This window comes from Passer domesticus, chromosome 4 (genome assembly GCF_036417665.1).
Source record: "Passer domesticus isolate bPasDom1 chromosome 4, bPasDom1.hap1, whole genome shotgun sequence".
Taxonomy (NCBI): domain Eukaryota; kingdom Metazoa; phylum Chordata; class Aves; order Passeriformes; family Passeridae; genus Passer; species Passer domesticus.
The window spans coordinates 68,281,956-68,294,247 of record NC_087477.1 but is presented as its reverse complement, the minus strand read 5'-3'; the positions used below and the strand labels follow the sequence as shown (position 1 = coordinate 68,294,247).

Genomic DNA, 12,292 nt, shown 5'->3' with positions numbered 1-12,292 from the left:
CTAATAAGGTTGGCCCCCAGACCAACCTCCTGCTCAGAGCAGGGTCAGCAGTGACACCAGACCAGGTTACTGGATGAGCAGGTACCAGTAACTGGGTAACTTCCCAGTATCCAGGAACTTCCTCATGACTGGGAAAAGAGCTTGAGCCCAACATAGAGTTCTAACACTTTAAGTATACATACTCCTGCTGCTGCCTGCACATATATGCAATAATATTAGAAATTATTAAAAGGAAAGACCTAAAGTGGGGTGGGAGTCTGCTCTGCCAAGTCACTGGTAAATGTCAAAATTCAAGATTTACACTTGGCTGTTAAAGTCTATAAAGTACTGAAACAGAAAAATATACATTTTAAAAATCAGTATTTAAAAACATCAATGGTTAAAATACTCCTTTAATTTTTTTTCCTTAAAAAAAAATCAATGACATTTAAGTTATAGTTAAGTCCCCTAAATATATTTAATTTCATACCTTTCTTCCTTGGTTCTCTGTTTCAAACTTGGGCTGTTTTGTGTGCCTGAGCTCTGCGAATTCAATTTTGAGTTTCAACATGTAGCTCAACATTCAACTCTATAACCACCTTTATACTACCCCTTATTGCATTTACAGTGTCATTTTCATGTTACTGCCTATTATTTCTAAAACATCAATCAATTGCACATATTTTCCCACAGCCTCAGATGCAGACAATGATTGAAGCATTCAAATGCCAACAGTCAAATAAGAAGTCAAGAAAATTGCTTGGGCAGCTCTCCTTTACACCAATAATGCAAAGAAATAGAATTCTGTATAATAATCAAATCCAGATTTTTCGTTTTGGATTGCTTTTTACTGTCTTCCACAACTATTTTGTACTATTTGAAGGAGGTCAAAGAGAGAAAAAGTAACATCATAATTCAGCATTAGGGGCTGAATATATATAAATATGCCCTTTGTCAAGGGTGCTTCTTTTCACCCGAATACATTCCTTTCAAAATCTTAAAGAGAAAGAACTAATGCTAATCAACCTTTTTTATGCATTGATATTACAGAAGAAAAAGCCAATTAAGAAGACTACAGGAAAATTCTACATGGACATTTTGGCCTGCCCAGGAATACCCAAGCTCAGCCCAAAGTCCCTGAGTCCTGTGGAGCAGATTTCATCTGTTGTGCTCTGTCAGTCACACAAAGTCAATCTCCCTCTCCTAAGTGCTTGTGTGCTCCCCTTCACAGCAGTTTCTCCATTTTCAGTTGACACTCATAGACATCACAAAAAAGTTTAGAAAACATGAGTGGAAAAGAAACTACTCCAAAGTTGACAATTTATCAAGCAATAGAACACTAATTGTCTCTCCACCAATTCACAAAAAAAAGGGCAAAGCTAACAGCTAGCTAGATTTTTAGTAAAAGAAAGAGCTCCAACAAATCAACAAAATCTGAAGGCTCTTGTAAGATTCCATAATGAAAATAATTTTCATTCCCGATTTTTCAGAACTGGCTTTGACAACACCAGGCTGGCAATCAGTTGAAAAATTACTAATAGAACACAATACATACAATACATCATACAATAAATTTGATATACATGCAAAATACCAGGTAGATTCAGACTATAGATTTTTTTTTTTTTAGTAATCTCATTTGAATTTTTAAAAAAGCAAACCAACCAATAAAAAAAAAAAAATCCCACAAAAAAACCCCCATCAAAACCAACAACAGACAACCCTCACAAAAAGCCATCTCAAACTGGTAGGAAAATGAGAGCATTTTCTGTAAAGCTCTAAGACGTGAAATCCTACCCAATGAAATGAATGTATATGCACAGTTGAGATGTTCACTTTGGTACATTAGGTACAGGATCAAAATGTTTGCAAAGAGGCATCCTACAGATGGACTATGAATCTTGGAAGCTTGTTACTTGCAAGGTAGGGATAGTCTTCTCTAAACTGAGACAGAACTTTCTATTATTTCTTATAAATCAATTAAAACAGGTGTTACAGCAAGAATTCTCGACAGGAACTGAATTGTATCAGGAACAGAAAAAGCACTCTGTAAGGTGGTTTTAATAAAAGACATGAAATTACTTCCACTCTTTAGGTGAATCCATGACTACTAAGAAGTGATTCTTCATAAGAAAAGGAATATAACACTAGATAATATACAAAAATATATTAGATATTATTCAGGTTTGCTATTCATGGTCTTCTAATGCAGCTATTTCTATGCAAATTAAATTATTCTTATCCTCAAAGGAATGGCCTTTGATTCTCAGCACAAGATCACCAGGTGCACCAATACCAAGATGAAACTAAGTGTGATCCAAGTTCATTTTCAAAATAACCAGTACCACAATAATTTGAAACTCCTCCAGACTAGTGATGTTAGGGAGGCAGGGAGGGGAAGGGGAAGCAACAGAAACCAGTTCAGCCTTGAGTTCCTACAACTAGTATTTCTACATTGATTTCTAAACTGATTTTTTTCTGGGTTTCAGGAAATCTCTCATTAGCTATTATGAACTGTCTTATTAGATCAGATAACCCACTCTACCCAGTCCTCAGCCTCCAGGCAGGGTAGCATTCCATTCCTACTGCGGAAGAGCACATCAGCCTGGCTACTACCTGCAGCTCTTTGCTCTCCTAGCAGCTGCTATCATGGGCTTAGGGATTTCAGATTTATCCCAGCCTACTCTAGCTTTAGTTTCTGGCCTTGGTTCTGTTAGCTGTGAAATCTAAGGCCTTTGTGAACCCAGTGACACAATACCTCCTGTCAGAGGAGTTCTGATGTTTAAGAACAGTTGAACAAAACCTGCCCATTACCTGTTTCTTCCTCTAAGAATTTTCAGAGTCTTACGTAGTTTTATACAGTGAGATTTAGTAAATAACAACTCTCCCTTTACCTTATTCATCCACAAGATAAAGGGTTTTGTAGCAACAAAACAACAGTCTTGTCTTCAGTACTTTTCCTGATGGTGCCTTGCCTTTTGCTGGCTATTTTCTGTGCTTCTGAACACAGAGTTTTCAGGAAATTGTCAGTAGGAACACCAAAGCCTTTTATTAATTCTTAACTACCACTCTGAGTAGCCCCTTTTGACTTGAAGTGCTATTTAGTAGCATAAAAAATGCCAGATTAAAAGTATATAGCCATACATTGGGTGATGAGGGCATGGTTCTGGCAGTATCTGTGAGGACAGGGCAGGGGCTGGCAGGGCACAGCTGAGTCCAGCAGCCACTTGGGCAGAAACTCTGGAGAACTGTATTCAAGAAAGAGGGAAAAGTGCCTGATGGACACAAAAAATGGGCACAAAAAGGATGAGAAAATTGCAGAGGTAAGTCCAGCAGCAGAGAGTAACCATCAGGTGCAGAGTGTGGGCAGCCCACACCCAATCCCCTTGCACTACAGGGGTGGTGGTGGTGGTCACAAGTGAACCTGGAGTGAAGCTGAGGCTGGGAAATGAGGGAGGAAAGGCAGTGTTTTAATGACTCTTTTTGTTTCTACTGCCTGATTTGATAATGAAAAATTAATATTAACAAACAATATTCAAATTATTTTTCCCAAGCAAAGTCTGTTTAGCCCATGATGGCAAGTGGTAGTAAGCAATGACCATGTCCTTAACTCATAAGCTCTCCTTTCTGCTCTTCCCATTTTCTCCCCTGTGCCATCATGAGAGAAATAAGCAAGCCAACATCTGACAAGGAGTTTGGCTGTTAGCCACCATGGCAGCCAGTGAAGAAAAACAACTACTCCTCTCAAAAATGTATCTTTTCAGGGGGACTTCCTCAGGCAAAAGTATTAAACTGTTTCTTGAATATATTAACAGCTCATACAATTTATCTTGGGAACATTCTACATGTATCTTCAAAATGCATAGTATTTTCACCAATACATATAGTCAAGCCAGGATATTAAGAAAAAGAAGTTTATTTTCAGTAAAGTTTTCACTTCTTTTAATACACTGCCAGCTATCTCTTGATGTCTTCCAGTATATGATGGCTAAATGAAACAAGGGAATTATGAAAATTTTCTTGCATATTTTGGCTATGTTTACACACTATCAGTATGTGGTTCTGGATATCTTGGTTCCAGAAGATGCAGAAACAAGAATAAGCTTGTGCAGCTAAACCTGCAGATTACATATTGGTACTGCTTCTACTTCTGACTCTTAAAGTCACATTGCTTAGAAGCTTGAGAACTGTCAACCCTCCTGTATCTACCAAGTGAAAGAAGCCTCTGTATCAAATTTGCTGCTGCTAAGAACACTCCTGAAAGAGCTCAACCCCATGACTACAAAAGGAAATAAGCTGCTGCAGGACATTCCACCACTGTTTCTTACTCACCATTTCATTCTGCAAGGATGCTTCTTCATTGGCTTAGTTTAGAAGAAAAGCAATATTGGAAAAGCACACAGCAACCCCCCACTTTCATTAGATGCAGTGCATGGAAAACATGTTTTGTTTCACTTTGCAGAGTACTTGTTATCAAGGCCTGGACAGTCGTAAGAGTTACATGGATTAGAAAAAGGAGCAAGATACAGGTATTTTTGGAGACAGTTGCTGCTAATTGACTGACAATGAAATGATTCCCTGATTACCAGCAAGATACACAGGAATGAAAGCACCCTGCTAAATTACCACACTTCCACTGCAGAGGGAAGGAGAGCACGCTCTGGGACTCCACTATCAGTCAGGAGTCAGCTGGACATACCTGCATGCCAGTGCTTAAACTTGTACTCAGTACCAAATGCTGTAGTTCCAGAGGCGCAATGGGTTTTACCTTGGCCAGTAGCAACACCCCTCTACCACTCCCTGTCCTCAAAGGGGGGCAGAAAGAAATGAGATGAAGATCATCAACATAAATACAGGGAAAAGACTTGTCAATTACCATTACAGGCAAAACAGACTTGGGGAAAATGAATTTACTGCAATTTAAAATAGATTTGGGTAATGAGAAAACGATTAAAATTAAAGCACTTCCCCATCCCTACCTTTTTCCATGCTCTCAAATTCATTCCCAATCCCTCTATCTTCCCCCATCCCCAGATGGCACTGGGAAGATTGAGAATGGAGGCTAAAGTCAGTGCAATTTTACTGCTCCTTCTCAACAGGCCACAGACCCTTCAGGAAACACCCAGATGCTCCTGTGTGGGGTCTTCCACAGGCTGCAATGTGAATAAGTATCTGCTCCAGGCTGCAATGAACACATGTTCCACCATGGTCCTTTCCACGTGTTCTATGGAAATACCTACTCTGGTGCCTGGAGCACCTCCCTTACCCTTTCCCTCACCTCACTGTTCCCAGTGCTGTTTCTGACCCCTCTCTCTGCCTGTCCAGCATTTTTGCACTTTCTTAACCATGCTTTCACAGCAGCACCATGAGCCCAGCTCCTGTGCCCCCCTTCAGCCTGGTGCAGGTCTGTGGCTGAGCCTTGCACAGGGAAGCCACATAAGCTTCCCACAGATGCCACCCTACAGCCCACCCTCAGCTACAAAAACCTTGCCATGTAAACCCAAAAATCAGGGCTATTAGGTCTGTAAGCGTCAGACCTAAGGATTTTTTGGTTTCCGAGATGGCCTCCAGAGGAAAATAGGAAGCTTTCTTTAATGGAGAATTTCAGTAGCAGAATCTCTTTTCAGTGCTGAGCTAGCACTTAGCTTGGATCAGCTCACTGCTTCTAGTAATCTGGAAAAGAAAGTTTACTCCTGCCTCTCAAGCCCAAGAATCACTCTCATAGTAAAGGAGCAAGACTGTCTATTTAACTAGTTAGATCATTCATTTCAAAGATAACTATTGCAAATACAAAGCAGCTGCCTAGGCAGAAAGTGAACCTAAAGAATTTATGCTTGGATTCTTATCTGCTTAACAGGATTTGAATTAAACATTTCAACTTTGAGGATCCATCAAAGCAATTTCAACTTCCTCCTGTTACTGCCACTTTAATTTGAAAATTGTAACAGGAATTACAAATAGCAAATACTAAAGAGAATTGCATGACATTTAAAAAACATTACTAAGAATGGAACCATGGTACAGCTTTTAGAAGTCTCCAGACCAAAGCAAAATACTGTGTTAAAGAATGATACATTTCAGAAAATAATCCAGTTAAAAAACCTTCATAATTCCCTACCATAAGCACATGACACTTTAGTATAACCAAGCTGTCTTCAGGAAAAGTATAGAACTGAGAGATGGGTGCGATAATAATACACAGCCCCTGACAAAAGCTAATTGAAATAACTTTTTCATGAATCTTTGCAGTTAAAACACAATGCAAGCAAAAAGAGCAAGATGACATTTTTAATCTTGAATTTATTTGCTTGTGTTGCCATCACTACAGTAAAAAGCTAAAATAGCTCAAAACTAACACATTCATGGAAAACAGAAAGCACAATACAACTTCCCTTGTAGGTAAGATGTTCAAGCCACCTTTCCCAAATACAGTCTTATTCCACTATTATTTCTCATTTCAGCATCTCTGAATTTCACAGCAGGATGTTACCTTTAACATCTAAAAAGCACTCCAGCAAACATGGCAGTCTAAGCCCTGAGACTCTGCAGTGTCTTACATAGTTTAACGTGTAACTTGTACACTGTGTGTGCCAAGCAACTATTTTAGATTTAGGTGTTTCACAGAAGGTGCACAATTCTAAACTTGTTCTTTAGCCTTACTATATGAAAAAATCCAATGACATAAAAAGATTATCTAAATAACTCAACTTTTCCATATTTTAGATTTTTCTTAGAGAAAAATCAATGGATTTTATGATAAGGGTGGCAGCATAACTTTCTTCCTGTCCCTGCCCACCTCCTGCCTTCTCTTTCATTCCTCAAAGATTTATTTGGGCTCAGCAATGACCAGGACCTGCCTTTGGGGACTTTGCCCCTTCATGAACATTTAAGACTAGTTATTAATGATCAGCTGCTGAAGTAAGCAACATGCTATAGTGCTGATATCAGGAAAAAGTATGTTTTATTGCTCTTGCAAAAGAAATGTGCTTCAACCTGGCCAATTATAAACCTCTAAAATCTGTATCTCATCTGTAGAAAAATTACATCCAAGTACAATAGGTATTTTCTCACGATTTAAACCACTAAGTCTTTACTAAACCCTGGCATGAACTGATTTCCACTGACCATACAGAATAAAAGCAAGAATTCTAGTATTTTTTTTCAGTCAGAGAGAAAGGATGCTTCAAATTTAGCCTAGAATAGGTATATTTATCATGAGGAATCCATCAGCGTTCCCTGCAGCCAAGGATCTCTAATTAAAGACTGCATCATTAGGCACACACATACCAAATCTGCTAATACATATTAAAACAAACACAAAAACTCAAACAACCCCCAAAAAAACCTAGGTCTGGCTTCTTTCAATTTTTTTAGTATGGTATATGACATACATGTCAACTTTTCCCTTTGGTCTGCAGTATTACAGGATTAACACAGACCCTGATATCTGTAAAAGACAAAAGCTGCTTTTGCCATTGCTTTCAGCTGCACATGACAGTCACAACCCTTCCTGAAAACTGCTGCTAATCCACATCTAGTTCAAAGTCCAGAACACTCTTATGATTATACTGTTATCAGTTTTGGATAGCAATATTCCTTGAGGGAAAGAAATTATTTCCTTTTTAGAAATGATAGTGAGACAGACCTTATTTTTCTACCTTTACTCTCAGTTAAGAAAGTTGCACTGATCTGTAATGATTAAGGGATGAAGCATGGAAATTTTCTCCCAGATTCATCTTCTCTTCCTATCATTCTAACCAGCCTGTATTTAAAGAATCAAAGTGTTCAAGAGCTGTCAGAGACTGCATGACATTTCCTCCCTGAAATCTCAGCATCTTTTTCTCCTTCCTCAGGCTTCTTGATAGCCATTTCTTCAAAGAAATTTTTGAACCACTGTTACCTGTGACAGCACAGGTGAGAAGACTTTGATTCAGTATTCCAAAGCTGAGAAATTCCAATGCCACTTATTTAACATAGGCACTAAGAAATCAGAACGCTTATCTGCTAACACACAATATGAAAACTGTTTCTATTTGACAGGACATGTATTTCTTAAGGGAGTAAGACACCATAAAATAAATAAATATCAGATACAGAAATTTACCTTGCTGAGTATTCTGCTCTTGAGTTCGATTCACAGTGAGGTCTAGAGGGCTATCCTGTTCTTCCTGAAGGGAGTTTTCCGTTTGGTTCATTTGGATACTTTTACACATCAGACTTGGTTCAAATGACGAACCATTTCTGTTCTCTTGAATTTTGCTACTTTTTGAAATGTACTCAATCGCAAACTGACGGATCATTTTTTTCATTAATTCCTGAGCAACTAGGGGAATGTTAGGATCACAGTTCTGAGGAAGATCTAGAAATAAAAAACACAGGCAACAGATATATTAAGAACCAAACTTAATTACTTTTCTTATAATAAATACTTGATATAAGCACAGAAATGTGTTAAATAAGTACATGTGTAATGAACATATTAATTCAGATGTCTCTATCAATTTTTTTCAATGAGCATTCCTAACTGGAAGTCATTTGAAAGAACATATAGTACAGATCATTAATTTTTACCTTATTTCTCCTATCACAGCATGCAAGTAAGAGTATGTGGGGTTGCATTACTTAGAGGACTCAGAATCTGTACTGTTGGCAAGTAAGTTGAATTTTCATTTTCAGACTGTTCATTTTCAGTTTTGAAAATAAAGAATTTTGAATACAAACCATGAAAGTAAAAAAAAAAAAAATTAATACAGAAAGAAGTTACTTATAAACAACAACAATAACAAAAATAATTTTCAAGTGTAGTTCTAAAGGTTAGTCCTCTTCATAACACAGAACAATTGGACTTTTGAGGAACTGGTCTCAAAAAGAGAAAAAAAGCAAAAAGATATGTGTTCCACTCTGAGATTATAATCCCCACGGTAGGTTTAGGATTGAAATGTCAGAACTGATATGATGCTACTTGAAATATCCCATACAATTTGTAGTAATACAAGCAATTGAATACAAACAAAGTTTTAAGTTTTTATTGTAAAATCTTACAGGGTTTTCAGGACATTTTCAAAGTGCTAGCAATAAAACACTTGGAAGAAAAGCTTTATTTCCTATTCTAAACTAACTACATCCTAATTTTTTGCTTGTGTACTAACTATATTCTATATTTTGCTTGTGTATGTCACATTTTAATGGAAAGAAGTATCTCATTTCAGAAATGAACAAAAAAGAAGGATCAAACATGATATATATTACTTTAATGCTATGTATCAGCTAGAAAAAAGTTTAACCTCTTACTGAAAAACATAGCTGAAACTGTAACTGTGAATCACCAAAAAGAATCCAGATAGAAGCAACAGAAAAAAATGTAAGTGTAACTTAGCATGAATAATGTAATTAAGAAACTTAAAGTAAGCTGTGCTACTGCACTGATGACTGCAACACACCACTGCACAGGACAAGTACAATTGACCATACTCAGAGATCTGTGTTTTCCTCTAAACTGGCAGCAGTAGTACTTACTTCACTACCTCACTTGTCCTTCTTTCCTTCAACTCTACACTCCTCTCCACACAAATATCCTTTTTCAATATATTACCACTACCCATCCTTGAGTTCATAGGTAATGAGTGAAACAGTTTTCAATCAAGAAGGGAGAGGGATTTAAAGCAAGTGTGAAAGCAATGAACAAGAATTAGCTTTTAGGTGAGCTCTGATTGCCTGGAGGAAATACCAAAGGACATGGTTCTGTAGTTACTGGGATAATAAAGTTAATCTGAAACAAATAAAATAGATGATAAATGAGGGTTTTTTTCATGGAAGTGAAGAAACTGAAAGGGCTGGGATGGGTAGATGTTTGCATGCAAAGGGTACATAGAAAGGGTCCTAATAGGAAGTTTGGAGGATCACACGGCATATTTGCTCAAGCATTCTATTCTAATGAAGTTTTATCCATCACCTATCAAGACTGTGACTGGTAGCACTGATCAAGGAATGCTGCTCAGGTTAAGGATGAATGAGCGGAAGATTTTTTGTTTTTGTTTCAGGTTTATTTAAAACATACTCCATTTTGAGAATTCATTTTCACCAACAGAGCATTGCAAGGAATTACAAACCTGCACCTATGAGATCTGCTGTCTATAGCACACGAGAGGGCAGCTGACTCACTGCTCAGATGCTTCCTGTCAAGACCTTTTGGCCAGCCTCTCCACAGTGCTTGATGAGGTACGGTGGAGCTCCAGCAATTTTAAGACATCTTGGCTTCAAGAGAACTTACCCAAGGCATGACAAAACAAATCTGCTTATGGTTAAAGCTCTATCTTCCAACAATCTTTTCAACTAGATCTCTACCAAAATACCTAAAATTGACAGATGTTTCTTGAAGAGAGATATGAGGTAAAATTCTAAATGATGGAGGATACTGACAAAGATCTCTCCCCACTATGTAACCTCCAGGCACAGCAATATAAACAGAGCATACCTAATTCCTGATTCCTAAATAACAAACTCAATAAATGTTCAACTGGAGTTTACCATCCTAGAGGTACACTTAGAAGTAAAGAAAAAAAATTCAACAACTAATACTGGAACAGTAAGACAATAGATGTAAAGTACCAATGCACATGCAAAATACAAGAAAAGAATATGAAAAGTTAAGAGATTAAATTAAATAACTGAATTATCTAGGAAGAAAATTGTTTGCATGACAGGGAAATGGTAGTTCCAGACAATGAAATCTACTGATCAACAGCTTAGCTTGAAAACTTAGCTTGACTGGCTGTAATCAGAAACTCACAGAAAATAAATTATACAAAAACATTATCAAGACCGAGTAGGGTCTGGAATGACCCTACTTATACAGAGCAATTAGTTTGTTGTATGTACACAAGAAAAACTTCTCTGACAACTTCTGGGTTGCAGGTGATCATCAGTGCAAATGGGAGAATTACTTTACATCCTGGTGTGATCTGTACCTTTAAGAAGCAGAAGACCAGAGAGCACAGGCGACCTACAATTAGCAGGAAAACACAACAGCCTGGAACAGATTTCTCTTTATTAATCATAATTCCCTGCATCAATTATTATAAAATTGCAAGGCAAAGCTAATTTAGAACTGTCAAGTTTTTACTGCCCTTCTCTTCTACTTTAGGCTCTTCGCACCAGTAACAGTCAAGCATATATTGCTTTTAGACACTTGCAGGAGAAGTCAGCTTTTCGCTTAGGAGCAAAGTAATCTTTTACCTAGTAAGAATGATAAAGTATTTATATTTTTGTTCTTATAATAATTTCTTTAGAATTAGTTTAATTTTTTGTAATGACTTCCAAATACTCCCTGTGAAGAATAAATGCAGCAGAACTTCTTATATATTCAAATGCTGCAGCTATTGTTAGTTCATAGATTTTAAGTTATTTTACTCTAAAAAGGTAACATGATGAGGGGGTGGTGTGTGTGAATCTAAGAGCATATACTCTGAAAGATGGGCTCCTGGGTTGCATTTGAAGTGTTCTTGCTGCTAAACATATATTCAATCAAAAGGGTTAGACTCAGGTAGACTAAACTTATCTGCCAGAAGTGCAAATAGTGTTGCTATCACATTGACTGTTCTGTAATGCAAATCATTAACTTGTAAATCGTGGTGGAAGTACCTTGGGAAGTCTCTAGTAAAACTGCGTACTCAAAGTAGTCATCTTTGAGGTCAAAGTGAGTTCCTCTGGATTTTACCTAGTTAGGTAAGGAATATTTCCATGGATGGGAGACTCTACAACTTCTCGGTGGCATGTGCTACTGCTTTGTCTGTCCTCATTTTTCCTTACATTAAAAAGAACCTCTCATTTCAACTTGTTTGCAGTCTGTCATTATCCTGCTACGCACCATTGTAAAGACTTTGACCCTGTCCTAAAATTAGAATATCCTGAGTTGAAAGGGACCCACATGGCTCACCGAAGTCCAGCTCCTGACCCTGCACAAGACAGCTCCAAGAGTCACACCATGTGCCTAAGATTATTGTCCAAATGCTTCTTGAACTCTGTCAGGCTTGGTGCTGTGACCACTTCCCTGGGGAGCCTGTTCCAGTGCCCAACCACCCTCTGGTGAAAAATGTTTTCCTAATATCCAAGCTAAACTTCCTCTGGCACAGGTTTGGGACTGAGGTTGACCTCAGGTCTTGTCACTGATCACCAGAGAGGAGATCAGATCCTGCCCCTCCACTTCCCCTCAAGAGAAAGTTGTAACTGCAATGAGGTCTCCCCTCAGTCTCCTGCAGGATGAAAAAGGCAAGTGACTTTCAGCCACTCCCTGTATGGCTTCCCCTTAAAACCC

At 37.9% G+C, this 12,292-nt stretch overlaps 1 protein-coding gene across 16 annotated transcripts in view; it reads right to left on the bottom strand.

The window, feature by feature from the left end:
* The window catches only part of LCORL (ligand dependent nuclear receptor corepressor like), a 117,053-nt gene that overhangs the window by 31,512 nt on the left and 73,249 nt on the right, over nucleotides 1-12,292 (bottom strand). For 10 of the 16 annotated variants that reach the window (XR_010361442.1, XM_064418545.1, XM_064418543.1 and 7 more), the window contains one exon: nucleotides 8,084-8,338. Coding sequence is in view for 12 of the 16 variants with exons in the window: in XM_064418545.1 (XP_064274615.1) it covers nucleotides 8,084-8,338 (255 nt within the window). In the remaining 4 variants the exon portion in view is untranslated. Of the gene's footprint in view, nucleotides 1-469; nucleotides 523-4,678; nucleotides 4,780-8,083; nucleotides 8,339-12,292 lie in introns of all 16 variants that reach the window. The other 6 variants (XM_064418552.1, XM_064418554.1, XM_064418553.1 and 3 more) reach the window with 2 other exon arrangements.